The 27,792-nt window shown below is 36.0% G+C and overlaps 1 protein-coding gene and 1 long non-coding RNA gene across 6 annotated transcripts; both read left to right on the forward strand.

Moving 5' to 3' along the window:
* Window positions 1–1,411: 1,411 nt before the first annotated feature.
* On the forward strand, window positions 1,412–8,134 carry LOC130464178 (ABC transporter B family member 3). 4 transcript variants are annotated; one of them, XM_056833633.1, is made up of 6 exons: window positions 1,412–2,695; window positions 2,988–4,305; window positions 4,398–4,493; window positions 4,580–4,652; window positions 5,088–5,142; window positions 7,854–8,134. In XM_056833633.1, exons 2-6 carry the CDS (start codon window positions 4,228–4,230, stop codon window positions 7,969–7,971), a joined length of 420 nt encoding a protein of 139 aa, XP_056689611.1. In that variant the 5' UTR covers window positions 1,412–2,695; window positions 2,988–4,227; the 3' UTR covers window positions 7,972–8,134. The 4 variants fall into 4 exon arrangements, 2 of the variants coding, with proteins under 2 accessions (XP_056689611.1, XP_056689610.1); XM_056833632.1 differs by having other exon boundaries at window positions 1,413–2,695; window positions 3,823–4,305; XR_008924516.1 differs by having other exon boundaries at window positions 1,416–2,695; window positions 3,823–4,305; window positions 5,058–5,142.
* Window positions 8,135–22,219: 14,085 nt separating this feature from the next.
* LOC130464285 (uncharacterized) lies at window positions 22,220–27,176 on the forward strand. Of its 2 annotated transcripts, none has more exons than XR_008924659.1 (6): window positions 22,220–22,328; window positions 22,547–22,694; window positions 22,787–22,963; window positions 24,431–24,547; window positions 25,358–25,779; window positions 26,930–27,176. It is a non-coding gene; the product is annotated as an uncharacterized lncRNA (long non-coding RNA). The 2 variants fall into 2 exon arrangements; XR_008924658.1 differs by having other exon boundaries at window positions 25,677–25,779.
* The last annotated feature ends 616 nt before the right edge of the window (window positions 27,177–27,792 follow it).

Consider the following 27,792-nt stretch of genomic DNA (forward strand, 5'->3'; position numbering starts at 1 on the left):
GCAAAGTTAAATTACTATCAGCACGTAATAGGATACCCTGCCCTGGTGTACCCTTCAAGTACCGAACAACTCTCAATGTTGCATCCCAATGGTCAACTCGAGGCTCCTGCATGAATTGTGATAAGATATAGACCGAATAAGCAAGGTCCGGAAGAGTCACAACTAAATAGACCAGGCGGCCTACAAGCCGGCGGTAAGCCTCAGGCTCCTTCATTAACGACTCATCAGCTAGGCCAAGACGATGATTTTGTTCAATGGTAAAGCCGCAAAACCTGCTTCCGAAATAATATCAAGAGTATACTTCCGTTGACACAAAAATAATCCTGAATCACTCCTCGCAACCTCAATGCATACATAACCAAAACGCATAGGCAATTCTGAAGAAACCTTTCAGAATTCACAAACCATAAAACACAAATAGAGAAGAAGATAAGGGGATTGGGAAGGAGAGGGAGAGATGGAAAGGAATGAAATTATAGTTTGGTATATATTCGTTGGAATCCCTGAAAACAGATATATTGAAACTCCTTTGGGAACAAATTAAGGAAGTGTATAATCTCATCTCACTGTGATATGATCTAAAAATTAGGGGGGGGGGGTATAGGGATACCAGTTTAAGTTAGGATAAGAGCTTTTAGTATGCTATTATTTATCCAAAAACAATTATTTCTCAAGCAATTAAAAAGAACCTTTAAAACTTGTCAACCCACACAAGACATAAGAAAGGGAAGATACTTTGAACTTCGATTCTGTGATGGAACTGGCATGCCGACACAATGCCTTTTTAACACGTTCTCTAAAAATTCTAAAAAAATATTTAGAATATACAAGATCTGCCCTCTAACCTATTCTCGAACTTATACTTTCAATTTACTTCTAAAATTTAATTTTGTGATATACTTACCAACTGGTGAAGCATGTCTATTGTCAGGTTGATCAAAACGACTTCAAAGATGTGCTCGAAACACTATGCACGTTCTACTTCCTAATCAAAATTAACCTAGCGACGACTCTTTCTAGGAACATTGTTCTGCAATTGCGCCTCAAGACATTTGTTCATGAAGAAGCAGAAGAGCATTTTAGAACGTCAGTAAACCTTTCCATTTGTTTAGTATACCACGAACTAATTGTTGTGTATAAACTTTCTTTAGTTTTGAGAATTTCTATAAGAATAAGTAGCTATATGCTACATATATGTTCTTTACTAATGCCTTTTGCAAATAGGACTCTTGAAACTCAACTAATAGCTTATTGTTATATTAATTGTTCTATCTATTTGTTTAGTTCGTTTTGCCATTTGATTTCGATATCTTGGGGGACCGCGCGCGCTAGCGCGCGGTCCAACAACTAGTACTCTTAAAAAAAGGAAAAAAACCAATGAACCACATGTACTCATGTAGGGTATTTCATTTCTTGTTGTAGCCGCCAGCCTCACACAAACCAGATACTAGATCTCCTCTTCCTCTCTTTCTCTCTTCTTCAATTTCCATACTCCCTCTCACACTCACTTAAATCTACAGAGTATTACATTAAATAAAAACTCGTTCTCACTCACCACTACGACTCTCTGGCTTTTTATTCTTTAGATTTTGGGGGTTTTTAATCTATTTAACCGCAAACGTCGAAGTGACGAAGCTGCGTAATTGATTTAATTTCTCTATTTATTGATTAAGTTGTGTGGTCAACTGGTCATTGATTTACTCCAAGATTATTGCTTTGTTGACAAATCGGATTGATGTTGCTGCTTCTTTTCCTTTTTTGTCAACAACAATCTTAAGGGGAAGGGGTACTCTTACTTCTTTTTGTTTTGTTGTGGGTTCTTTTAGTTTGGTATAATTTTAATTTTGCTTAATTTGTTACAATATCTCTCCTCCTTTGCTTTTGCACTAACAAAACGATGGTAAAACATCAAATTAGAGTTAAGCACAAAGGTGGGGACTAACCTTTTAATTTTTTTACCGTTTGGGACCTATAACTTTTTTTTTCACCGATCAGGATCTACTATTCACTTTCCGGTCAAAACTAACCAAAGTGAATAAAAAAATTAGTCCCCTTGATTAAAATCTTAGTCCCTTTGGTTAAGATACTGTGGCAATAACTTACACTAGAGGAAAAATTCTCATAGGTGGCTCATCAAAGGTTGCCCTTATACAACAAGAGCCACCTTTGATAGTTAAAAAAAAATAAAAAAAAAATTAAATCATTAAAATCTTTCCCTCCCTTTTGTTAAGCGCATCTTTAGACCTGCTTCATTCTTCTCTCGCAGTCACTCCATACTCACCTATACTAGGTAAATTTACTTCTTCCCTGTCGTGCACAGTCAGCCACTCCGGCCACCATCACCACCGACTACTTTTCAAGTGTCCTTTAGAAATTACTTCCATATTAAAAAAAAGGAAAACAAAAAACACTTTTGAAACCAAAAAAAATTCTCTCATTCTCTTTCAAAGTCTCCTGCAATTCTTCTCTGCTTAATTCCCCGCACTCCCTCTCAAGCGCCCTTATGTGCCGTCGTCATCTTGATAAAAACATCACCGGCATACAAGTTACCAACGTCAACCACCACCCTCAAGTATTAATCGAAGTTCATAGTTGATTTAGGTCGGGAATCTTCATCCAGATCTGCTCAATCTGGGTTACACAAGGGCTTATCTCCTCAAACTCAATGAATTTCCGCCGCGAACCTCGAAATTCGGTATATTTCTTTATATTTTCTTATCCAATTTTATTTTTCTATGAACAAGATTGCTTAAGATTGGGCTAATACTATCGCATAATCTTGTCTTTTCATTACATGATACTTAATTTTCTGTTTATTCGATCACTTTTCATCCAAATTTCTTGAGTAATTTGTGCCCTAATTTTTCTGAAACCTTTCTCACTCGGTTTGATTGAGTAATTTACTTGCAAGGTAATATTTGATTACATATTTCAGGTTTTATAGTTTTCAGCCTTATTTTGTTAATTATTGAATTCATGCCATATAGAACTGAAGAACCTGTTGTTGTGAAAGAAATTGATGACATCAGAGGCATTAAAAGGGATCTAATTAGTGATTCTGAAAAAACTTCTGCCAACTCTATGTAATTGTTGCTCAATGTATATATCCGGAGGATACTTGAGAATCAGAAGCATAGAGGTACAACATTTCCATTCTAGGAACAAAGACTTTGTTTACAGATGTTCTTTTGATGATTTCTTTTGCCAATTTGAGTTTGTTTAGAGAATATGAGGGTGGTTTTAGTTTGTGTAAACAGACTGTTGTGGTGTGAAAATCAACTGGTACATATATATCAGACGGCTACCAATTGTCAATATTGTACCATGATGTCCAGCTTTTTAGTTGAGTTACAATTTATCAGCTGACAAAACTAGAACATATATAAGATGTTGTTCACAAGTCCTTACATTTATCAACTAGAACATACAATTTATCGGCTACTAAGTATCTTTCACTTTGGCATAGAGTTTCATCAGAAACCATTTCTTAGTTACCTAATAATGTTGGTATGGACCACTTAATGCTCCCAACAGAACTACACAAGTGGTGGCTTCAAATGCTTGATATCTCAAAGCTTTCATCCCACTTCCACACTACCTTTTATACTAAGAGAAGAAATATTGAACAGAAACATTTATTTGCTGTTGTAATTTGAAAGGATTGTCATTGTGCATTGGACGAGAGGAGGGTTTTTATTTTATTTTATCCAAATCAGTGTTAAGATTTTTTTATTTTAATTTAGGAAATTTCCTCTTTGGATGTCTTCTTTTAGATTCTTGTTGAAGTTGATAATCTGCAAGACTTTTATTTTTTTGACTCAGGGAGAAATAGCAGCAGCATTCGTGACTCTTTTTCAACGGTGTCAGGACTAGCAACTGCAGACGTGGTAGAAATCCCAATACCATATGTTGTTGCAGAAGTTTCTATTAAGCGTCTAGCCTCTCTAAACAAGCCTGAAATCCCAATACTTGTGTTGGGATGTCTGTTTGCAATTGCCAGTGGTGCAATATTTCCAGTATTTAGTACAATATTTGCTAGTGCGGATTGAAATGTTTTACAAGCCACCAGATATCTTGAGAAAGGATTCAAGGTTCTGGTCCCTTATGTTTGTTGTCATTGGCTTAGCAACACTGATATCGTAACCAGCTAGAACCTATTTCTTTTCTTTACCTGGGTGTAAGTTGATAAGAAGGATCAGAACTTTATGTTTTGAGAGAGTACTGCACATGGAGATTGGCTGGTTTGACGAGGCAGAAAATTCAAGTGGTACAATAGGTGCAAGGCTATCTGCTGATGCTGCAACTGTACGTGCTTTAGTTGGAGACGCATTGGGTTTTCTTGTCAAAATATTTCCTCTGCTATAACTGGTTTGGTCATTGCTTTCCTTGCAAACTAGATTCTGGCATTGATAGTCCTCGTCTTAATCCCTCTCATAGGAATCAGTGGTTATCTCCAAGTAAAGTTTACGCAGGGATTTAGTGCTGATGCAAAGGTTCTTCATCTCTTCTTTCTTTCATTCTCTGCCTACATTTGTAATTTTCACCAAATTTCTTTGTTCTTATGTTTATGTTTCTGCAGAAGAAGTACGAGGAGGCTAGCCAAGTTGCCAACGATGTAGTTGCGAGTTTCGTGTTTTCAGAGTTATTCGAAGGTCAGGCTTCCTCAATTTAATCTTTGTTTGAAACTGGATGCTCAATTTTGTGCTGGTTTCTTTTCCTCTGAAACTGAGTGATCAACCAATTTGTCAAAGGAGTTTTAAAAGTTCTAAACTTTTCTATGAAACATTTATTAAGTACTTAGGGTTTTTTTTCCTTTGTATTTGTTATGTATAATGATTAATTAGTTTCTGAAAATGCAGCGACCTCTTTCATCCTAGATAGTTGCATGATTTTTTTATTAGTCTCCCATTTCTAATTCCTCTTTATTTTAAGAGTGCAAGGCCATGAGAATTTTTCTTTCTTGTGCACCTTTGTATTAAGATCTAGACATTCACCTTAGTTCTGTTATGATGCGATGCTTCTGAGAGTTGTTCCTTATATATTTTCTTTCCATGTAGCGCAATGACCACATCTTTATCTCAAGACAGGAGGATCAAGATTGCTGGTGGTGGTGATCCTATTTTCTCTAACAATTTGTTTAAGGCAAGTGTCTTTCCTCTATATAATTTGTTCTCATCTTTGATATCTGGTATGTTGTGAGCATGTTGTGAGCATGCTGCATGAAAATATAAAAACCTGTATGATATGTAATTAGATTTATTAATGGTAAAGGACTACTGTCAGGCTACATAATACTTACACCCATTTCGGTTCTGGGTTGCCGTAGTCTGCGCAGTGTCTATTGCCACAGTGAGATAGCAGTTGCTCTAACTTCTTTTGTGGGCCTGATGCACGAAACAATAATTTAAATGAAAAATAAAAAGTGAACTAAAGACTTTTTTGTTTTTGACAACTAGGACCTAAAAACTACTGTAATATAAATCATCATTATATATAGAAGACAACAAATTGCAAAACAACATTTGTATTCTTTACTGAACAACACAGAGATGGAAAATCCAAGTATCCTGATATGCTTGAACAAAGTAAGACCCGTTTCTTCAAATTTAGCAAGAAATATTTGAAACAACATAGATATTTGCAAGAAATATTTGAAACAACATAGATATTTACTTGAATGAGGCTTCTCTAAGTTAAAAGATGTTGTGACCCTAGATATTTTTACAACAAACAAATACTCAACAGAAAATTCATTTCAACAAAAATAAGTACAACAGAAGCTCAGCTGGAATGATCAAATGATCGTACTCAAGATACAAATGGCACAACCAAACATTTTAATCAACTTTAAATGCTAAAGGGAGACTTAAATAATGATTCTAATATTCCATGAGTCATGACAATCACTTCATGAACTAGCAAATACGAATTTTAAAATCAAACAATAACAGTGTACTGTTTAAACATAGTGAGCCAATTTCAGAAACTAACATGGTAGGTGGGAGGAATCATGAAAACGTTTAAAATATGGAAATAATTACGTTTGTTGGTAGTTGGGATCGAAAATGCCATTTTTGGCCATAAATGACCTATATCGACCCAAATGACCCATAGTCGTGCATAACGAACTTGAAATGAGTCTTATAAACATATAACTAATCATATGAATCATGAAAAAGCTTTAGAATTTGAGTATAAGTTCGTTTGTTGGTAGTTGAGATCGAAAATGCCATTTTTGGCCATAAATGACCTATATCGACCCAAATGAACCATAGGCATGCATAACGAACTTAAAATGAGTTTCATAAACATATAACTAATCATATGAATCATGAAAAAGGTTTAGAATGTGGATATAAGTTCGTTTGTTGGTAGTTGGGATCGAAAATGCCATTTTTGGCCATAAATGACTTATATCGACCCAAATGACCTATAGGCGTGCATAATGAACTTGAAATGAGTCTTATAATCATATAACTAATCATATAAATCATGAAAAAGGTTTAGAATGTGGATATAAGTTCGTTTGTTGGTAGTTGGGATCGAAAATGGCATTTTTGGCCATAAATGACCTATATCGACCCAAATGACCCTTAGGCGTGCATAACGAACTTGAAATGAGTCTTATAATCATATAACTAATCATATAAATCATGAAAAAGGTTTAGAATGTAGATATAAGTTCGTTTGTTGGTAGTTGGGATCGAAAATGCCATTTTTGGCCATAAATGACTTATATCGACCCAAATGACCCATAGGCGTGCATAATGAACTTGAAATGCGTCTTATAATCATATAACTAATCATAAAAATCATGAAAAAGGTTTAGAATGTGGATATAAATTCGTTTGTTGGTAGTTGGGATCGAAAATGGCATTTTTGGCCATAAATTACCTATATCGACCCAAATGACCCTTAGGCGTGCATAACGAACTTGAAATGAGTCTTATAAACATATAACTAATCATATGAATCATCAAAAATAGTTAGAATGTGGAAAGAGGTTCATTTGTTGGTAGTTGGGATCGAAAATTTTATTTTTGGCCATAAATGACCTATAACGACCCAAAAGACCCATAGGCGTGCATAACGAACTTAAAATGAGTCTTATAAACATATAACTAATCATATGAATCATGAAAAACGTTTAGAATATGGAAATAAGTTCGTTTGTTGGTAGTTGGGATCGAAAATGCCATTTTTTGCCATAAATGACCTATATTGACCCAAATGACCCATAGGCGTGCATAAAGAACATGAAATGAGTCTTATAATCATAAAACTAATCATATGAATCATGAAAAAGGGTTAGAATTTGGAAATAGGTTTGTTTGTTGGTAGTTGGTTTCGAAAATGATATTTTTTGCCATAAATGGCCTATATCGACCCAAATGACCCTTAGGCTTGCATAACGAACTTGAAATGAGTTTCATAAACATATAACTAATCATATGAATCATGAAAAAGAGTTAGAATGTGGAAATAGTTCGTTTGTTGGTAGTTGGGATCGAAAATGCCATTTTTGGCCATAAATAACCTATATCGACCCAAATGACCCATAAGCGTGCATAACGAACTTGAAATGAGTTTTATAAACATATAACTAATCATATAAATCATGGAAAAGATTTAAAAAGTGTACTTAGGTTCATTTTTTGATATTTGGGATCGAAAATGCCATTTTTGGCCAAATATGATCTATATCGAGCTAAGTGAGCCTTAGATGTGCATAAAGAACTTGAAATGAATCTTAGTACACTCAGAAAATTATTTTCGCGACCAATATAATTTCTGTTTTCGCATATGAAACTTAATTTAATTTATTGGTTTGCATGTACGTTGTTCTTTTAAAGGTTTTCACAACTCCAAGGGAGGGGCCCTTCACCAAAGAGGAGTTGGATGAAGTTCGAGACAAGTGGGCTACTTACTTCAACGATTGTGAATTACCCTCAGGCTTGTAGTTATTCGTGACTCTTACATTATTTTGTTATTTATCGATTTAATTAATTACATTTGAATTAATTCGGAAATATTATTGGAAATTTGAAATTTATATCATTTTTGAGGAATATCAAGATGATGTTTGGTGAAACAGTATTCTATAAATTATAATGCAGAATTTTATATTGCAAAATATCAGGAATTATATTGCAGATTTTTTTTTTTTAAAAAAAAAAAATAACTCAAAAGTTGCCCTTGTTTGCAACAAGAGCAACTTATGTGAATCTTATAAGTTGCCCTTGTTTCAAACAAGAGCAACTTATGTGAAGCTTATAAGTTGCCCTTGTATGCGACAAGGGCAACTTATAAGTTTCACATAAGTTGCCCTTGTTGCAAACAAGGGCAACTTATAAGATTATAAGTTGCCCTTGTTAAGGGCAACCTTTGATAATTTCACAAAAGTGACCCCCCCATATGTTGCCCTTGCAATTGGCAATCTATAAGCCAATTTTAAGGGCAACTTATGATGTTTTTTCCTCTAGTGTTACTGGTCCTATGTGGCAATTCTTGCTGTATTTTTTTCCCTTGAAAATACTTTTGCTCCAAAATCTGTCACCTACTCACCTTTCCTTTAACCACCATTCTTAATCAACTAAAATAACTAATTAAAACCCACCGAAACCCCCCATTAATGAGAAAGCTAATCTCATTTCCGCCATTATTCACGAACGCAGGGTGTGCAGGGAATGTTACATTGGGTTTTATCTTAAAATTTGGGAATTTGTTAGGTTTTGTTGTGATTATTTTGATATGGTGAGAGTTTATGAATTATTGTCAATGTAGAATTAGAGGGAGGGGATCGGAGGAGTTCAATTGTCTGAATAGATGGATTATGGGATAAGGGGATTGTATGAATATGTGAGGAATCTCCCATAGCAACTATTTGTTATTCGCTCTCATAAATTTCTTGTTCTTGTTCTTCTTTGTTTTGATCCCCTCTCCAATCTCATTTCCACTATTAATGACGAACCAAGGTCTTATTTTCACTCTCTTTAATTGCTCAATTAGATCTATGTTATATCGTTGATGCAATTATGTTGGGAGTTTTTGCATTTTCAATTTTAATTAGATGATTAATTGAGTGAAATTGTTATGTGTTGAAATTATTGATGAATATTTTCTTTGATATTACCCAAGATCCATCTACTCCCTTTCTTAATTCTTATTTTCTCTCTCCTCAAGACCTACACTACTACAAAATAGAGAATAGAAAACGCTGAATAGAGGACGGTTAAATTTGTTAAGCGTTATCTAGGAGTATAGAGTACGCATTGCTCTCATAACAGTTGTGTGAAAAAAGAATAGAGTACGGTTGCCTTACCTAACCGTCTTATATTTTTTACCATAATAAAAAAATATATAAAATTTAAAAATACTTAATAAAAGGAAAAATTGACATAAATAATCCCACCTTTCACTCATCTTCTCAGAATAATCCCAACTTCGGATTATTTTAGAATAATCCAAACTTTAGGGGTTACATTCTCAAAATAATCCAAACTATCAATTTGCCTATGTACAATAGACCCAAAATGGATTAGTAATGACACAAAAAAAAGACTTCGGATTATTTTGAGAAGGTAACCCCTAAAGTTTGGATTATTCTAAAATAATCCAAAGTTGGGATTATTTTTAGAAGATGTGTGAAAATTGGGATTATTTATGTCAATTTTTCCTTAATAAAATATAAAATTGTTTTTAAGATAGCCGCTTCATATTCTTTTACAAAACTATTTTTACAATAAAAAAAACCTTAATTAAACCAAGTGAACCATTTATTTTAAAATAATAAAAAAAATAACAAAGCAATTCAAATTTTAAGCAGTACTCCCAAAAGTTAGGCGGCAGATCGAAAATGAATTCCCAAAACTTATGAGTTAGGCGCGGGGAATTTAGAAAATTAACCCTGCACGTACTCCAACCTCTACCTCTACTCGCAAGAAAAACCGAAAACCTCTACACCGTCGCTCCTCACTCTGCCGTCGCTCCTCACTCTGCACCGTCGCTCTCTTGCACCCCTTTCCGGCCGCCTCCCAACCGCCGGTAAAACCCTCGGAAAAACACTCCAACCTCTGCTCGGAAGAAAACTTGCAACTCCTCCGCACCGCCGCTCTGCACCGCCCCTCCTCACGCTGCACCGCCTCTCCCTTTCACTGCTTTCCTTCCTCCTCCCAACCTCTGGTAAACCCTGGCTGCCCCACTGCTGCCTTCAATTTCAAGGGTTAGTATGTGCTTAATTCTGTTTCTCATTAATTTTATTTAACCTATAACCTAGGGATTATGAATATTTGTTTGTTTGTAATATATGATTAAAGAATTCAGTTTGATAATTGCCAAAATAAAAAAGAATAAGAAATTGTTTAGTTCAATCACGATTGATCAGCGTTGAATATGTTTATTGGCCTAATTGGTGTTTTCTTTGACCTGAATTTAATTTGGAACCGTGTTTTGATATTTACAATTGAATTTTGATGACTAGCTATTTTCTCGTATCAATAGGATGTGTTGGTGTTAATATTAATGCTCTTCTATGGGATGATTATGATTTTGGATTTGTCTATGCCTTGTTAGAGGCTTTAATTGATTTATTTAACATTAGCAATCTTTCGTTTGCTTAATACTCCGTATTATGGTTTCTCTGTGACCCAAGTTCTATTTGCCTAATTTTAGCTCTTTAAGAATTCAGGTTTTTAATTGCCAAAATAAAATAGAGTAATAAATTGTTTAGTTTTCAATCACGATCGATCAGCCTAGGATTGTTTAGGGCATTAAGCTCCCCTTAGAATGGAATCGCAACAAAGTGTCGGTTGTGAAGGAAATAATTCCCTTGGTCCAAGTATGCATTCTATGATAAGTCTAATAAATGCGGTTCAGTATTAATTAACAAGTTAATAAATTCAGTGAGATCAAGTGAGCTGAATGCCTAGCTAGAGGCCGCTTCAGTTCAAGTGGAATTAATGATATTAATCCACAGCTTACTCTTGACTGAACCCGTAGGGTCACACAAATAGTACGTAAACGGATCAAGTATTTAATAGCATTAAATACTCCATCTATGAATATTCGGAACCGACGGATCTTGGTTTCAGTGGGAGCTAAGATCGTCACAGGCAAGGAATGAATACTCCGGAAACGATGATATTGCCGGAAACGGAAATATGGATCGTATCGGAAATATAAATATTATCCAAGTCGTAGATGTTGCCGGAAACGGAAACATGGTACGTGTCGGAAAATATTATCGGAAATGGAAATATTGCCAGAATCGGAAATATTGCCGGAAACGGAAATATTGTCAGAATCGGAAATATTACCGGAATCGGAAAATAATTCCGGAAACGGAAATATTAAATATTTGTTCGAAACGGAAATTAATTCCGGAATCGGAAATATTAAATATTGTTCGTATCGGAAATGAATTCCGGAATCGGAAAATTTAATCGGAAGCGCATCGTACGAATAAGCATCGGACGAGGCCTGCCGGACGAGGCCCAGCACGAAGCCAGGCCATCGCCCAGCAAACCAAGCGCGCCGCACAAACAGCCACGCCAGGCCCAGCGCAAGGCCAGGCCCAGCAGGCTGCGCGCAGCGCGCAGCGCGCACAGCGCGCACAGCACGCGCAGCGCGCAGCGCGCGCGGGCGCTGAGTGGGCTGCTGCTCGCGCGCACGCATGGGGCCCATCGTGGCTGCCGTGCGTATGTGTGCAAGTGTTTGTGTTCGTGCACGTTTCCTAAAACATGCAGAGTTCGGTTAATGATTAAATTCCTAATTCTATTTGATAAATTAATTAAATTAGAGTTCTTGTAGGATTCTAGGTTTAATTAATTTGTATCTGAATAGGATTTCGATTCCCTTTCCATACCGCTATAAATATGAGGCTAGGGCTCACAATTTATAACACAAGTTTCAAAGTATTCAAAGTGAGTTTTTGAGAGAAAAATTCAGTCACACATTTGCCTATAAAGTGCCGAAAATAATAGTACCTTAAGGGCGATTCTAGTTGGTCAATCTTAAGGCGGATCCGGACGTGCTGTGGACTATCTACGGAGGGACGACACTTGGAGTCCTAAAGACTTGTTCTTGTTCGGTTCGGGCGCAGCTAGGGAAGGCACGCAACAAAGAGTATGCATCTAATCTATGCTAAATGATTATGTGTAAATAATATGTTTTCTTGGGTTTATGGTTTTTCCGCATGATTTATGAATTGTCATATGTATCATAACCTAACAGTGGTATCACGAGCCCCTTATTATTTTCATAATCTAAATTGCATGAACATGGTTAAATATTACAAATTTGCAAGAATTAAAAGGGGTGATTAATTTTCGTAATTGTTAATTAATTGCAAATTGCGTTTATTTAATTATACGTACGCAGTTTTTCGGCAGTTTCTTCGTTACTCATCCGAATTGAGTGATTTTTGTGTCAATTCCGCATGTAAAAGGCATTCTAAAATTTTGACTTTTCGAAGGTTTTAGTTTTTCGAATGCAAAATTTCGTAAATTTAAGATGTTAAATTAAATATTTGCGATTCTTGTTGATAAATCTTGAATTTTTGATTGACCTACTGCATATGTTTAACAAGTTTGAATGCCTAGTCTTGTTAATTATGCAATCTAATTTGTAATTATGATTAATTTGTTGAAAATTAGAATAATTTAGAATTAATTTGATTTTCATAATTAATTGTAATTTAATTAGAAACCTATGATTAAAAACCACCATAAAAATTGTAAATTTACGATAAATTTTAAATTTTTATGACCTAGACTTGAATCCATAACAATCGGAAATCAATTGGATAATAAATTTTCGATTTTTCGCCCTAAAATTATGAAATTAATAATATTTATTAATTTGTCATTAATTTTATAAATTTCAAATTTTTATGCGATTCGTTCATAAAACTTGCACGCACGAAGCAATGGACGCTTCGTGTTACCCTTAAGGGGTGTTGTATAATGCGGGCATGCGACGACGAGCAAGGGAGCTCGTCGCCCGTGCGGCACGAATGCAATGAGCAAGGGCGTAGTGCACGAGCACAAGGCAGCAGCCCTGCCTTGTGTCGTGTGCCACGACCAATGGACGAATGGGCATGGGCGTAGGGCGAGCCAAGGCAGTCGCGTGTGGGCAGGAAGCGAGCTGCGCCACAACGCGCGCTGCCTCGCACAAGAGCGCGCAGCCTCGCGCGCAGCGAGCGCAAGCTCGCGTGCCACGAGCGCTGCGCCCAGCATTGCTCGCGCGCACAACGAGCGAGGACTCGCGCGCACAGCCAGCATTGCTCGCGCGCACAGCGAGCGATGTCGCCCGCCCAGCGAGCGATGTCGCGCGCCCAGCGAGCGATGGCTCGCGCGCCCAGCGAGCGATGGCTCGCGCGCCCAGCGAGCGATGTCGCGCGCCCAGCGAGCGATAGCTCGCGTGCGATGAGCGCTGGCGCGCGCAGCGAGCACCAATGCGTGCGGAGGCTTGCGATGGGGATGCAGCAGCTATGCGACGAGCGCATGGGCTGCGCGCACATGGCCAGCAATGGCTGTGTACGTGCGGCCCATGGGCGTGCAACGCGTAGGGTGTTTGCGTTACGATTAAAGATCGTTTTTGAATGTTTAATTTGAGAATTTCAGTTCACGTAATTTTAATTAATTTTAAAATTAATAATTTAAATTATTTTCTTGGATTTTAATTTTGAATATTGTAATTATAATAAATTTTATTTATTCTAATTATTTTACTAAAATTAAAATCATGAATTAATTTAAATACGACTGAAATTAAATTAAACTTTTGGATTCAATTATAAATTGATATGAGCTTTAAATTTTAATTAAATTTGTATGTTTCCGGTTGGACTAGAAATACATTTTTATGTTTAAAATTAGTAAAGCATATAAATTTATTGGTTTAAGTGGGAGCGCTTTTTAGTCATAAACTCTTGATTAGGTCTACAAATCCTTAAGGTTAAAACAACTTGATTAGAATTAATAAGGACTGAATAATTGGTAGATTATTGGTGCCCTTGATTAATTGCTGCAAATGTTTACGTGATGCATAATGTGTTTTACTAACCAGCTATGTGGGCCATTCATGATAATGAATGGGTGAATGGTATATATTGTATATGTACTGTTTTGCAGGTTATGAAGTGACTAGTATGGCCCAAATAGGATAGAAAATATGGTCTGCGTACCATTAATTTGAATGTAATTGGTCTAAAGTACCAAAGTTATTTTTCAATTCAAATATGGTCTGCGTACCATCAAATAGTTGTAATTAGTTATAGCTTATCCTATTTGAAGAAAATGGTGCCTCCCACGGAGATTTTCAAGACGGACTTTGAAGTTAAAGCTTCAAGATGAAGTCGGGCCATACTAGATCACATTTATCTTATGCATGCTTTAAGTTATTTATTGCTTTAAATATGTCTTAATTATGCATAAGATTGTGGCTTGATTATGTTGCATGATTAAGTATTTTAGTTCACTTAAAATCTAACCAACATAGTAAGAGCCTTAAGTTCCAAACTTAAAAATTGAGTTAAAAGGTGCCATGCCAAAATATACACTTGCTTGGATATCCTTTACATCAATCTAGTAATAGTTTTCGCTCAGCGAGGTGTTACTTATTGGTCCTAAAGGGGCAAGGTACACAAATAATTGTGAGTACATGTTAGTTTTGGTGAAACTCAACGATATAAGTAAGGAGTCCTTTTATGTCGTGGCAAAATCGATAGGTTTTCCTAATAAGTTCTTAGACGTACCTATCAACCAAGAGTAGTTTCTAGACTATTAGCAAAAGGCTTTTGCTTACCTAAAATGTTTTAGAATTGAGTCGACAAACTGTGATTAATTCTTCAATGGTTTTAGGGTCTTGGAATCATTTTATTCACACCTGCCGGAACAATAAAATCGAATAAAATGCTAATAACTTGTTTGAATTGCATGGTTGCTTTAATTTCAAGTTATTATTCATGATAAATGTTTAGACTTTGCATGCTTCAATGTATGTTTTAATTATTGTTTATAATTAAATATCTTGCACTGCAATAAATCCTTTTAGAAAGGTAACAGTAAATTTCCTCGATTGGTAGTGAATCCAAGAACGATTCACGGAAAAGAGAGAAAGTGAGCAATTTAAAATGTACGTTTCTTATATCCACTTTTATGGTTGTTTTCGAATATCAAAATCGAATGGCAAACCAATTGGTGCTTGTGAATTCAAAATACACTGTAGTTTTGAAATCATGAAGCATTGAGTTTAATACGCTCAGCTTTACCAATGGTTAACAACCTAATATCTTTGTCCATTTAATTCTCGAATGAGTCTAGTCCCTAGACATTCGAATAGATCGATGCTTAGAGAACTTTAGAAGCTTCTAGTAAGATCATCTAGTTGAAACAAAATATTCAACATAAATTAAAATGGTAAAGAACCTTGTTGGTGACATTGGACATGTCTAACAAAGTATAAAAGTCAACACTAAAGAATTCAATTCTTAAGACTATAAGAAAGGGTACAAGAAATAGGAAAACGAGGAACAAATGAAAGGAATTTACGATTCCGTTTCTACCTATAAGTTTATGTTTAAAGAGAAGTGACCTAGCAATCAAACTTCCTTGGTATCATATACCGCTTGAGGTTCTTACTTCGGTAATAACTCAAACAATGGAAGCTAGGATACACTAATGACCTACAAGTGGGAAATGAAGCATGGCAATGCTACATTAGTTGTAGGGTCATCTAGTTTGTTTTAAGTCCTTTCAAAGGCTGGAACTTAATGGCTATTTTGTTCCATAATCAACATACCTAAATTTCTGTTTTCAAACACAGAAAGACTCACATTCAAGAAAAAACAAAGACAATGTTTGTTTGTTTATTTGAATGAAATGGTCAATTACATGTTGAGTCAATATGCTTGATTAAAACAAACAACTCTTTAAAAAAAAAACTTTACTAGGTTCAAATCAACCCCTTGATTTGAGTTCCACTAATCTTTGGCATTGTTGCTTAGACCATATCAACAAGTTAACATTCAAAAAGCTCTATTTTGATAAACTTTTGAAAGTTGATTGATTTCTAGATCATTTTAAGACAACTAGTCTTACTTGTTGAAAGTAACTATTGTTAGAACGCCTAGACAATAGAGTTCAAAGCTAAAGAAAGATTTTATGACTTTATTATTTCACATGGATTTGAGTGAATATAGGTTTATTTACTCAATGTGATATAAGTTTGAATCTGTTTGGCTAGTTCAAAGATTCAGAAGTATAAAATCCACTTGGCAAGAAATCACAAAGATCTAGGTTAGATCATGTTCATGATTACTTGAGACCAAATATGATCATCAATGATTGTGTGTTCACAATCTAGGTCCATAAGATATGGCATATCTACGTTGGAATGATCGAAGTCAATTAGTACTTGATTCGATCAATGATGAATCATAAAGACTTTTCCTATAATTTCTAAAACAAAATGCTCAACTACCACCAAACTAAACCAAATTCGTCAAAGCTATTGAAAAGTAATTTCAGAATATCTTTTCATAATATATCTAAAGAGTTCCTAAACTCAGTGGGAGCTTAGTGTTTGTTATTCAACAAACTAAGGCCCAAGCATAGATATATGTTTCATTGTGATTTATTCAAATGAGACACAAGGGTATTGTTTCTACCACGAATTTTTGAGAACATAATGTTTGTTTGCTCGAAATAATGTCCTTTTGGAGATTCGTTTCCAAAATGACAAGTGGGAGAAAATAGACCTCGAAAGTTTTCGAGGCGAACAACAAACATAAACGGACATTCCGGAGGCTTTTCGAAGTGCTTCAGAAAATCCGAACTTATTCTTTAAGGACGTTAGAAGTGGCTTTAAAGAATAGATATCTCTTAGAAGACTTTACAAGTGCTTCAAGGAGAACAGAATATTCAAAGGACTTTCAAGTGGCTATTGATATTCTATTGTTTGATGTTCTATACCCAAGTAGGCATAGAATTCAAGTCACTGAAACTATGAGATTCTTCTATTAGATAGTAAAGAAACATAGAGATCAGGTCAATGAAACTATGAGATTCTTCTATTAAATAGTGAAGAAACCTACAACTTGCAGTCAAACTATTATCATGTAGATTAATGAGTTTGTGACTTGTAAGAAAGCTATGACGAAACCCAGATTCCCTAAAATGGTTAGAGGCCATATATAGACTCAAATGTTTTTAAATGGTTAGAGGCCATAAAACATACTCAATGTTTTGATGACAAAATTGAAATTTTGTTGATTTGCAAGAATAGTTTCACACCTATTGGTTGCAAGTTTGTTTTAAGGATAAAAACCATCAAACATGGAATTGTGTTCACACACAAAGCTAGATTAGTTGCTAAAAGTTACAAGCAAATTCACAATGTGGATTGTGTTGAAACCTCATGCAAAATCGTAATGCTTCAAGTCTATAATTCAAGCAATGATTGCATATTGGTAAATATGGCAATTGGATGACAAAAGTATTCCTCAATCAAATGTTGGAATAAACTATGTACATGGCATGTCATAGGATTTGTGGATCCAAATAGATGCTTGAAAAGGAAAGCTAGCTTATAAAATCTAAGTACAAATTTAAGCAAGCAATTGGGAATTGGAACTGTATTTTAAGTGAAGCTAATAAGCATTTTAGTTTCATAAAATATACATGATTCTTATAGATGTGTAAGAGGTTTAGTGGGAGTACATAAAACTTAATTGGTCCTATGTGTATCACACACATATCTCTCTATTGTGAAATAACATTCAAATGCTAATGACTTAGATTTGAAATTATTCATCAATGATGGACCATGGCGAAACTTAATACATACTGGGTATTAAGATCTATTTACAAAGATCTTATGATATTGTTTTGGATTAAGTAATGGCATTTACTAAATCAAACACGAAAATCTCCATTGGAGATATTCGACCCATGTGAATAAATCTAAGTAAAGGATGTTTGAACTATGTATAAGCATTTACTAAGTTAAACATCAAAGGATCTAAATAAGATTCTTAACCTATATTATATGTCAAAGAATTTAGCTGAATTTAGTATCTACTGAAACTAGATAAGCTAAAGTTACATGAATAGAATTCAATTGGGAATTATTCTGCAAAAGAATTTATCATGTATGATATAATATGAGGATCGCCAAAAACGTATCGTATGACTTTAGCCATGACGAACATATACCAATCTCTATTGATCTAAGTAAAGATCAACTAGATTGAGATCAAGAATACTTATGGTACTTGAAAAGGTACATAGGAATAGTTCTTGATTCAAGGAAATAAAGATATGCTAAATATTGATGCTACACGCATAAACACTGGCAAAGGATCAAGCAAGACCCTTTGGAGTTAACCATTGATAAGGACGAGCTATAGAGCATCGTGTTTTGAAATGGCAACATGGATTGGAGACCATGAGTTGTTGCGTGGGAAATTAAAATAATAATTTCTATGTTCTAAGATATAGTTGGAGAGTCTTCCACATATCTATGAACTGCTTGGATAGGTAAATCCAAACAAAGCATCACTAGCAACCTATACAGTTGAAGTAAAAGTAATTATTGCCTAAGAAGCAATAAAACAGGGTTGTTTAAAGTTCTTCACTGAACTTGGGTAGATCACCTATCTGCTGGCTTGATGGTTCTTCATTGAAAAATGCGTAGAACCACTCTTGAAGCAAGAAAAACGTCTGCTAACTTGATGGTTCTTCATTGCAAAGTGAGTAAAACCACCATCGAAGTAAGAAAGACTAGATCACATAATAAACAAACTCGAAAAGATCTTATCATCATATCTCGAAGAACATTCGATGAAAAGGATATTAAGATTGGCAAAGCATGATAACTAAACCTATGCAACAAGTGAGAAGCAACACTCACATTGTAGCACTGGAAATCAAGCATAGCTTTGAATTCCATGAATTGTTTTAGAAGATGGGTTTGAGGCCCATGGTTATAAAACATTGGGGTTGAACATTTATCATATATGAAATGTATTTTCATATTCCATTTAATCTTGGTTTAGTATTAAATGATGAGTCCCTTCAAATTTGACGATATATTCAAGATAGACTGTCAGGACCAGTCCTGTGACTAAGAAATGTCTATCAAGTGAACTTGAATGTCAAAGGTTGAAAATGGTCCCTAATCGGAGTTTTCTATAAAATTGGACGCATAGAAAACGTTAGACGATTAGAATGCAAGATGACTAGTAGTTCTGTTTCTTGAACTATGTGGACATGGCAATGTCATAATCATTTGCATAGATACTTACTTTGGGAAGACTAGTATCGGACAAGACCTATGAAACTTTACTGTAAGAGATGAAAATCTGTCATGAGTAAATTTCATTAAATTATTAGACACTAAATCCTCAATACCTGAGTGATTTGAGATTACTTGTTTGAGAACTGGTTGCTTTGACGTTGACCAACCGTCGCACCGTAAAAGGAGGCTATAAAGGCAACGCTCAGGTAATCACCTATCAAACGAAGTCTAATCTCAAGATCGCAAGATTGGGATTGTCCTCCCATAAATCGGGATGAGATGCTTAAAAGTTGTACAAGGCCACTCGGAGAGCTAGAAACTGTGAAATGCATGGCCGTGCTCGGATGAATCATAGGCTATGATTATCTGTTTATTTGATCAGTTGAACTCTGAAACCGAGGAACACCTCTGGACATAATAAGGATGACAACTCTTACCTTATGTTCAAGAGCAAGCATCGAGCGACAAAGGAATTAGGAAATGCACACTTGTCCCTAAGGACAAGTGGGAGACTGAAGGAAATAATGCCCTTGGTCCAAGTATGCATTCTATGATAAGTCTAATAAATGCGGTTCAGTATTAATTAACAAGTTAATAAATTCAGTGAGATCAAGTGAGCTGAATGCCTAGCTAGAGGCCGCTTCAGTTCAAGTGGAATTAATGATATTAATCCACAGCTTACTCTTGACTGAACCCGTAGGGTCACACAAATAGTACGTAAACGGATCAAGTATTTAATAGCATTAAATACTCCATCTATGAATATTCGGAACCGACGGATCTTGGTTTCAGTGGGAGCTAAGATCGTCACAGGCAAGGAATGAATACTCCGGAAACGATGATATTGCCGGAAACGGAAATATGGATCGTATCGGAAATATAAATATTATCCAAGTCGTAGATGTTGCCGGAAACGGAAACATGGTACGTGTCGGAAAATATTATCGGAAATGGAAATATTGCCAGAATCGGAAATATTGCCGGAAACGGAAATATTGTCAGAATCGGAAATATTACCGGAATCGGAAAATAATTCCGGAAACGGAAATATTAAATATTTGTTCGAAACGGAAATTAATTCCGGAATCGGAAATATTAAATATTGTTCGTATCGGAAATGAATTCCGGAATCGGAAAATTTAATCGGAAGCGCATCGTACGAATAAGCATCGGACGAGGCCTGCCGGACGAGGCCCAGCACGAAGCCAGGCCATCGCCCAGCAAGCCAAGCGCGCCGCACAAACAGCCACGCCAGGCCCAGCGCAAGGCCAGGCCCAGCAGGCTGCGCGCAGCGCGCAGCGCGCACAGCGCGCACAGCACGCGCAGCGCACAGCGCGCACAGCACGCGCAGCGCACAGCGTGCACAGCACGCGCAGCGCGCAGCGCGCGCGGGCGCTGAGTGGGCTGCTGCTCGCGCGCACGCATGGGGCCCATCGTGGCTTCCGTGCGTATGTGTGCAAGTGTTTGTGTTCGTGCACGTTTCCTAAAACATGCAGAGTTCGGTTAATGATTAAATTCCTAATTCTATTTGATAAATTAATTAAATTAGAGTTCTTGTAGGATTCTAGGTTTAATTAATTTGTATCTGAATAGGATTTCGATTCCCTTTCCATACCGCTATAAATATGAGGCTAGGGCTCACAATTTATAACACAAGTTTCAAAGTATTCAAAGTGAGTTTTTGAGAGAAAAATTCAGTCACACATTTGCCTATAAAGTGCCGAAAATAATAGTACCTTAAGGGCGATTCTAGTTGGTCAATCTTAAGGCGGATCCGGACGTGCTGTGGACTATCTACGGAGGGACGACACTTGGAGTCCTAAAGACTTGTTCTTGTTCGGTTCGGGCGCAGCTAGGGAAGGCACGCAACAAAGAGTATGCATCTAATCTATGCTAAATGATTATGTGTAAATAATATGTTTTCTTGGGTTTATGGTTTTTCCGCATGATTTATGAATTGTCATATGTATCATAACCTAACAGGTTGGGGATAACAAAGATTACTTCGCATCTTACATTGGTGTTGTTGTTCGTGAACGTGTGAATATCAATTACACTGCATGGGATGAAGTTCCTAAAGAAGTCATCAATGAAGTTTATGACTACATTACAGCAAGAAGGATATCACTTCTAGTTTTTTTCTTCTCCCATTTGAATTTCGTTTTATTTTTCTTCAGTTTTTTCAGTTGAGATGCAAACACTAGTAGAAAAAACCCCTATTGCACCCCCCTTGTTGCAGCGTACATGTATTAATACGCTTCAACAACCAATCGGTCAACGCGGGTCAAACCATTTAAAGGGTTGTTGCAGCGTACAATTTAATTGTTCCCTGCAAAAAAGTTTATTGCAGCGTACATTTTAAAAGCCCCTGCTATAACTTTTTGTTGCAGCGTACAATTTAAAAGCCCCCTGCAATAGCCGGGTAAAAAATTGCTCCCTAAGTGATTCAGAATACAAATTTTCATTTCTCGCGCTCAACTCCCTCTTCTTCCCTTACCTTTCCCTGCGTCGTCCCCTAAAAAAAAACCTAAGACGCATCTCAAAATTTCAGTTCTCGTTGTTCGCGTCCCGTTCTCCTCTCCTCACTTCGAACACTCTTTCTCTTCGTTCCTCTGCATCGCCGGCCACCACCTCCTTCATGTCGCCGCTGCTGGTGTGGTGGTTGCGATGGTTATTGCGTTGTTGTGGTTGATGGTGTTGTCCCGCCTCCGTGCTCGCCTTTCCTCTGTTTGTCGCCGCCAATAATGGTGGCCACCAACACAACATCATTTGCAATCCATCACTAATTGGTAAGTTGATTTCAATTTCTCCTTCAATTGATTTAATAAGTTCGTGATTTAAAATCCCAAAACCCTAACTAATCGATTTCAATTTTCTTTTCCCCATTGCTTGCGCCGCCCCTTCTAGTTGTTGGGTGCGACAGCGCTCTGTCGTCGCCGCCGCCTCCTTGTTCGTTGTTGTGAATGCTAATTATGGTCTTGCTCTCCCCTTCCCTCTCCTCCATTGTTGCTGCTCGTTTCTAGCCCAAGGTACGACACTCCATTCTTCTTCCTCTCTCTCCTGATACTAATTTAAAGAAGTTTTTGCTACCTATGTTAGTTGTTGTTAATTTTGAGTGCTTTTTAAGTTGACAAATTAGTTTATGAGTTTAATTGGAAAACTATTGCAATTCAGTTTTCATAATGATGCACAATTGATGGTTTTAATTTGAAATTTAAGCTTAAAGTGGTATTTCTGCTTCTGGCAGTTTCATTGTCTCCTTCCCAAACAATCCTCCTGATCCAAAAAAGGATAGTGCCGCAGTTCAGAAATTCTTTGCCAATATGGAAGTCGCATTCAGGGCGCATCCACTTTGGAGCTGTTGTTCAGAAGAGGAGCTTAAAAGTGCTGGTGAAGTGAGTTATTAAACTTTCCTCTTTGCTGTATTCATTCTTGATTCAATTATGCGTACATTATATTCTTTATATCTAACCTGGCTAACTTTCAGTTGCAGGGAGTGGAGACGTTTTTCACTGTAATTCGGGCTTGTTGCGGGGTCGGAATTATTGGGTTTACCTTATGGTAATTTTCTTGATGCTAGGTCTTCAAAGAAACCTGCATTTTAGCATCGTCTTTCTAGAGAACGGCAAATTCATTGGCAATCGTCGTCGACTTCTCCGGTGAGGTATTCCCGTTTCTTAATCTCTCTCATTCCCTTTCTCCTCCCTCAACCCTCCCGCTGCTTCTGTTTTCTTCCCTTTTCTCAAATATTTTATATTATTTGCTTCAATCAAACGCTAATATTGAAATTTAATCTTGCGGTATATCAATTCTGCAATTTAATTTGTTTAACTTCATAAATTGAATCAAAAGTATGATAATCGCATGGAATCAATTTTACAATTTTGCTTGGTTTTTGTTCCATATTTTGCAAAAAAGCCGCTGATTTAATTAGGACAGAGATGTCCAGATTCAATTCAATCAGAAAATTTGAAACATTAGGCATTTGGTAGCTATTTGGTGGGCGATTAGTTACCAATGATGACAGTAGGTTTATTTCGATCAAGAAATGGTCTGCAATGCGCGTAAGTAAAAGAAAACCCAAAATTAAGACTATTAGTCATGCTTTTCAAAGTTGATTGCTTAACTTTCTTAAGGAAAGAGATTGATATCAGGGTTATATTAAAGGTCATTATGGTTTTTCTTAGATGTATAGATTATAGTTATGGTGAATTTGCGATTATTGGTAATTGGAGTGGCATGTTGCAACTGTGTAGGTTGCATTTGTTTGGATAACTATTTTTGTCGGTTAATATCCTAGGGAGTAGAGACTAAAGAGCAATTTTTAATCTGGATTAAGGTGTAGTTGACTAACCTTTTTTATACTGCATGATTTAATTATGAGATCTTAATATCTTATAGAAGTATTATATTGGAGTGAATCAATTGAAAGGTTACAATTTTTGAAAATCTGCTTTGCTGTTTGTTTGTATTGGTCGGATTCCACTTTCCAAGTACTTAATTTAAATAAGGTGTATAGTTTGTTCAATGTTTTATCGCTCAGCTTAATTTTACATTGTGCCTAATGTAATATTTAAAGGCACTTTATAGTAGTTGGATCATTCTCATACCATACCCAGTATTAGACACTAAGTCTAAGTAGCGGTGCCAATTCCTCTCTTCATTTACAAAAGAACATAAATTATTCTAGTGCTATTTGATTATTGTTTCTGAACCAAGGGAGTTTGGTGTAGAATTATCAAACGTCAATCTAGACCACAGCCAAATGCTGACCTAAGGACGTTTATGGATTAAATCTGTATTTTTAAATTTATAATTTTGGCATGGATTCTTAATTGCCTTAATGACACTATGGATCTATGATACTTGTGGAATCATCTTAAATAGTGTTGGAAATTTTATAAATTACCTTGATTCTTGCAAACATGTGGGTATCTTTCGGTGAGTGAGGCGAGATGGCATTGCTTGTTACCAATGTTGCAAGTCTTACATGTTGCCGAACTTCTGACCATCATTGATTGTCATGCATCATCAACCTATGATGTTCCTTGATTGATTATCGTAATAGTCACATATATGTTCCTATAATTTGGTAGTTCTGTAACACTACTCTTTTCGTTTCTGCTAACAGGATCACGTGCCACTGATTACAGTTGATGCTGCTCTTCTGCTACACTTTCTCATATTCTTTTTAGCAGTCTGTCTTGTGCTATACAGTGCAGTAACAATGATGCTTGGAAAGCTGAAGGTAACATCATCATATTCACCTGCCAGAGTCTACTACTATTTTGGGGAGGTGGTTGGTCATATGTTAACTGTAAAAATACTTATGCAATTATTACATTTGAGGTCACGTCCTAATCTGGAAAGCTCTGCCCTAAGTTGATGTTATGTTTGTTTTTAGGTGAGAATTAGGACTAAAAGAGCAGATTCAAGAACTTCAAACTAAGATGGCAATAATAAGCAAGCTATTGTGTTATTAGCTTGCTTATTCTTGCCCCTGAAATGATGATTCATGATCCTAAGTCAATGCATGAATCCATTTTCAACTGCAATCTTCAATCACGATTGTTACTACTAGATCACAACTGCTATCATAACCAATGAACCCAACATATAGTCCCTTTATTTTTTGTTTGCAGTGAATTATGCAGGGTATATTATATAGAAAATGGGGAGGCAAAATTTACTTTGATTCCTTGCTAGCATGTTTGAACTATAGTTTGGGCCTTCGTGGTAATTTTTTTTTTTTTTTAGAATTTGGAGTGGTGATTGCAAAAGTACATATCAATCCACCCGTGGTGAGTTTGCAATTTCAGTGTCCATTGTTGGATACAAGTGGTTACATTACATCTTACTGTGCCTTATCCGTAAGATGAATGAAAATATGCTTGGTGCCGGGTATAGTCTACCTGATCGCCTGGAAACAGTTGTAATGGTTCATATGGTCCCTTTCATTAGCGAAATTCCAGTTTTTCAGAAGATTTCCCTTATTGAAACGAATTATCTGCTTCTCCTGCGTGAGGATATTTACCTGGATAATATTTTTGGTATGCAGTTTTCTTTACTCAGCCCTGTTGCTGACTGATCTGCTCCTACTGACTGATCTTCTGCTACGCTGCTGCTGCACTAGTGCAATGTTGCTGCTGATTGATATGTTGTTACGCTGTTGCTGCTGCACTAGTGCAATGTTGCTGCTGCTGGATTATTGTTGTTGCTGCTGCTTGATTTATGTTGTTGATGTAGCTTGATTATTGTTGTTGCTGATGCTTGATTATTGTTGTTGCTGCTGCTTGATTATTGTTTTTTTTGTTTCTGGTTGCTGCACTTGTGTGAATGTTCTAACCGCCACATTTTGTATGTTTTACTTGATTCAGGAACTCCCTAGGTACCATGAATAATAACCAAAATTTGTTGGGCATGAATCAGAATGTGGCAGTGATCGAGTTATTACTCCCGCAACAGGTCACGAATCATAAGGTATTAGTACGATTACAGGAGTACTACATAAAACAATTATTTTTTACTTTCTTCGTTCCTAAATAGAGATGGCATTTCTTATTAGTCTATCCCAAAATAAGAAGCCACCTTACATTTAGACTTCAGCATATCACCCTTTAACAATACCTTTAACTAAGAGTTCTAACGAAAAACCACATGTAGGTCATATTTAGGCTAAAGTGACATTTTCGCTCCCAACTATGAACTAAAGAACCTAAGGACTCATTTTAAACTTACTAAATATTTTATATGCTTAGTTTTAACTTTCTAGGACTAATTCCAATCCATTTATACACATTTAAGGCTCATTGTGTCGTTATAGGTCATATTTAAGCTAAAATGACATTTTCGCTCCCAACTATGAACCAAAGAACCTAAGGACTCATTTTAAACTTACTAAATGTTTTATATGCTTATTTTTAACTTTCTAGGACTCATTCCAATCCATTTATGCACATTTAAGGCTCATTGTGTCGTTATAGGTCATATTTAGGCTAAAATGACATTTTCGCTCCCAACTATGAACCAAAGAACCTAAGGACTCATTTTAAACTTACTAAATGTTTTATATGCTTATTTTTACCTTTCTAGGACTCATTCCAATCCATTTATGCACATTTAAGGCTCATTGTGTCGTTATAGGTCATATTTAGGCTAAAATGACATTTTCGCTCCCAACTTTGAACTTAAGAACCTAATGACTCATTTTAAACTTATTATATGATAAATATGCTTAGTTTTAAGTTTCTAAGACTTATTCTAATCTACTTATACCCATTTAATGCTTGTTTGATAGTTATAGGTCATATTTAGGCTAAAATGAGGCATTTTCGCTCCTAACTTTAAAATAAAGAACCTAAGCACTCATTTTAAACTTAATACATGTTTAATATGCATATTTTTAACGATCTAAGACTCGTTCCAATCTATTTATGCACCTATAGGCTCATTGGGTCGTTATAGGTCATATTTAGGCTAAAATGACATTTTCGCTCCCAACTTTGAACTAAAGAACCTAAGGACTCATTTTAGACTATTAGGACATTGTCATTAGTTTCTTGAATGTTAAAATGTGATATTTAATTTGTATTTAATCTAATGTTTAATTTAAATTTCTGTTTTTGTAAAGGTCTACACTCCGAGGATTGCGCCTTATGCGAGGAATTTGATGTGGTTTGTGAGCAATGGGCTAAGTTTTTTACCAACAAGTATTTATTATTGGCTTTAGCGCGCTTGATCGAGTTGGTTTAGTTGTTATAGAATAAATTTTATATTAAAATGTATGTTTATGTTGAAATTGGAACATATATTTAAATGTAATATGTGCACTTTGGTTTTGGGATATATAGTATACAAAACTCCAGTTGTTGTTTTTATATTTGTTATACAGGTTGTGTTATTCTATTATTGTTTTGACAGGTTTCTATATTTGGTGCAAGGCACTCTAGGTATCCCTAAACAAAATTATAATTTTCCCGCCAAAAGTGCTTTTTTGCAGCGTACATATATGTTGTACGCTGCAACAAGGGAAAAAAATTTCGCAAAAATTCAGACTTGTTGCAGCGTACAAATAAATGTACGCTGCAAAAAATTAAGTAATTCAGACTTGTTGCAGCGTACAAATAAATGTACGCTGCAAAAAGTTGAGTCTTTTGCAGCGTACATATGTACGCTGCAACAAGTCCAAAATTCTGCCAATTTTTTGGCACTTGTTGCAGCGTACATCTAAAAGCCCGCTGCAACAAATCACTTTTTGCAGCGAACATTGTACGCTGCAACAAGTTCAGATTTGTTGCAGGCCCCCCAGTTGCAGCATACGATGTACGCTGCAACAGGGGTCTAAAAGCCCGCTGCAATAAGGGTTTTTTCTACTAGTGAAATTTTTGTTAGTTAATTGTTTAATCAGCCTGCAGTCAGGCTTCTTGGTTCTGTGTTGTTGTGTGTTGTGTGATGAAGAGTATTGCATCTCGTGGTTCTTTGTTTCTTCTTGGA

The sequence above is a fragment of the Spinacia oleracea genome, chromosome 6, assembly GCF_020520425.1.
Source record: "Spinacia oleracea cultivar Varoflay chromosome 6, BTI_SOV_V1, whole genome shotgun sequence".
Classification (NCBI taxonomy): domain Eukaryota; kingdom Viridiplantae; phylum Streptophyta; class Magnoliopsida; order Caryophyllales; family Amaranthaceae; genus Spinacia; species Spinacia oleracea.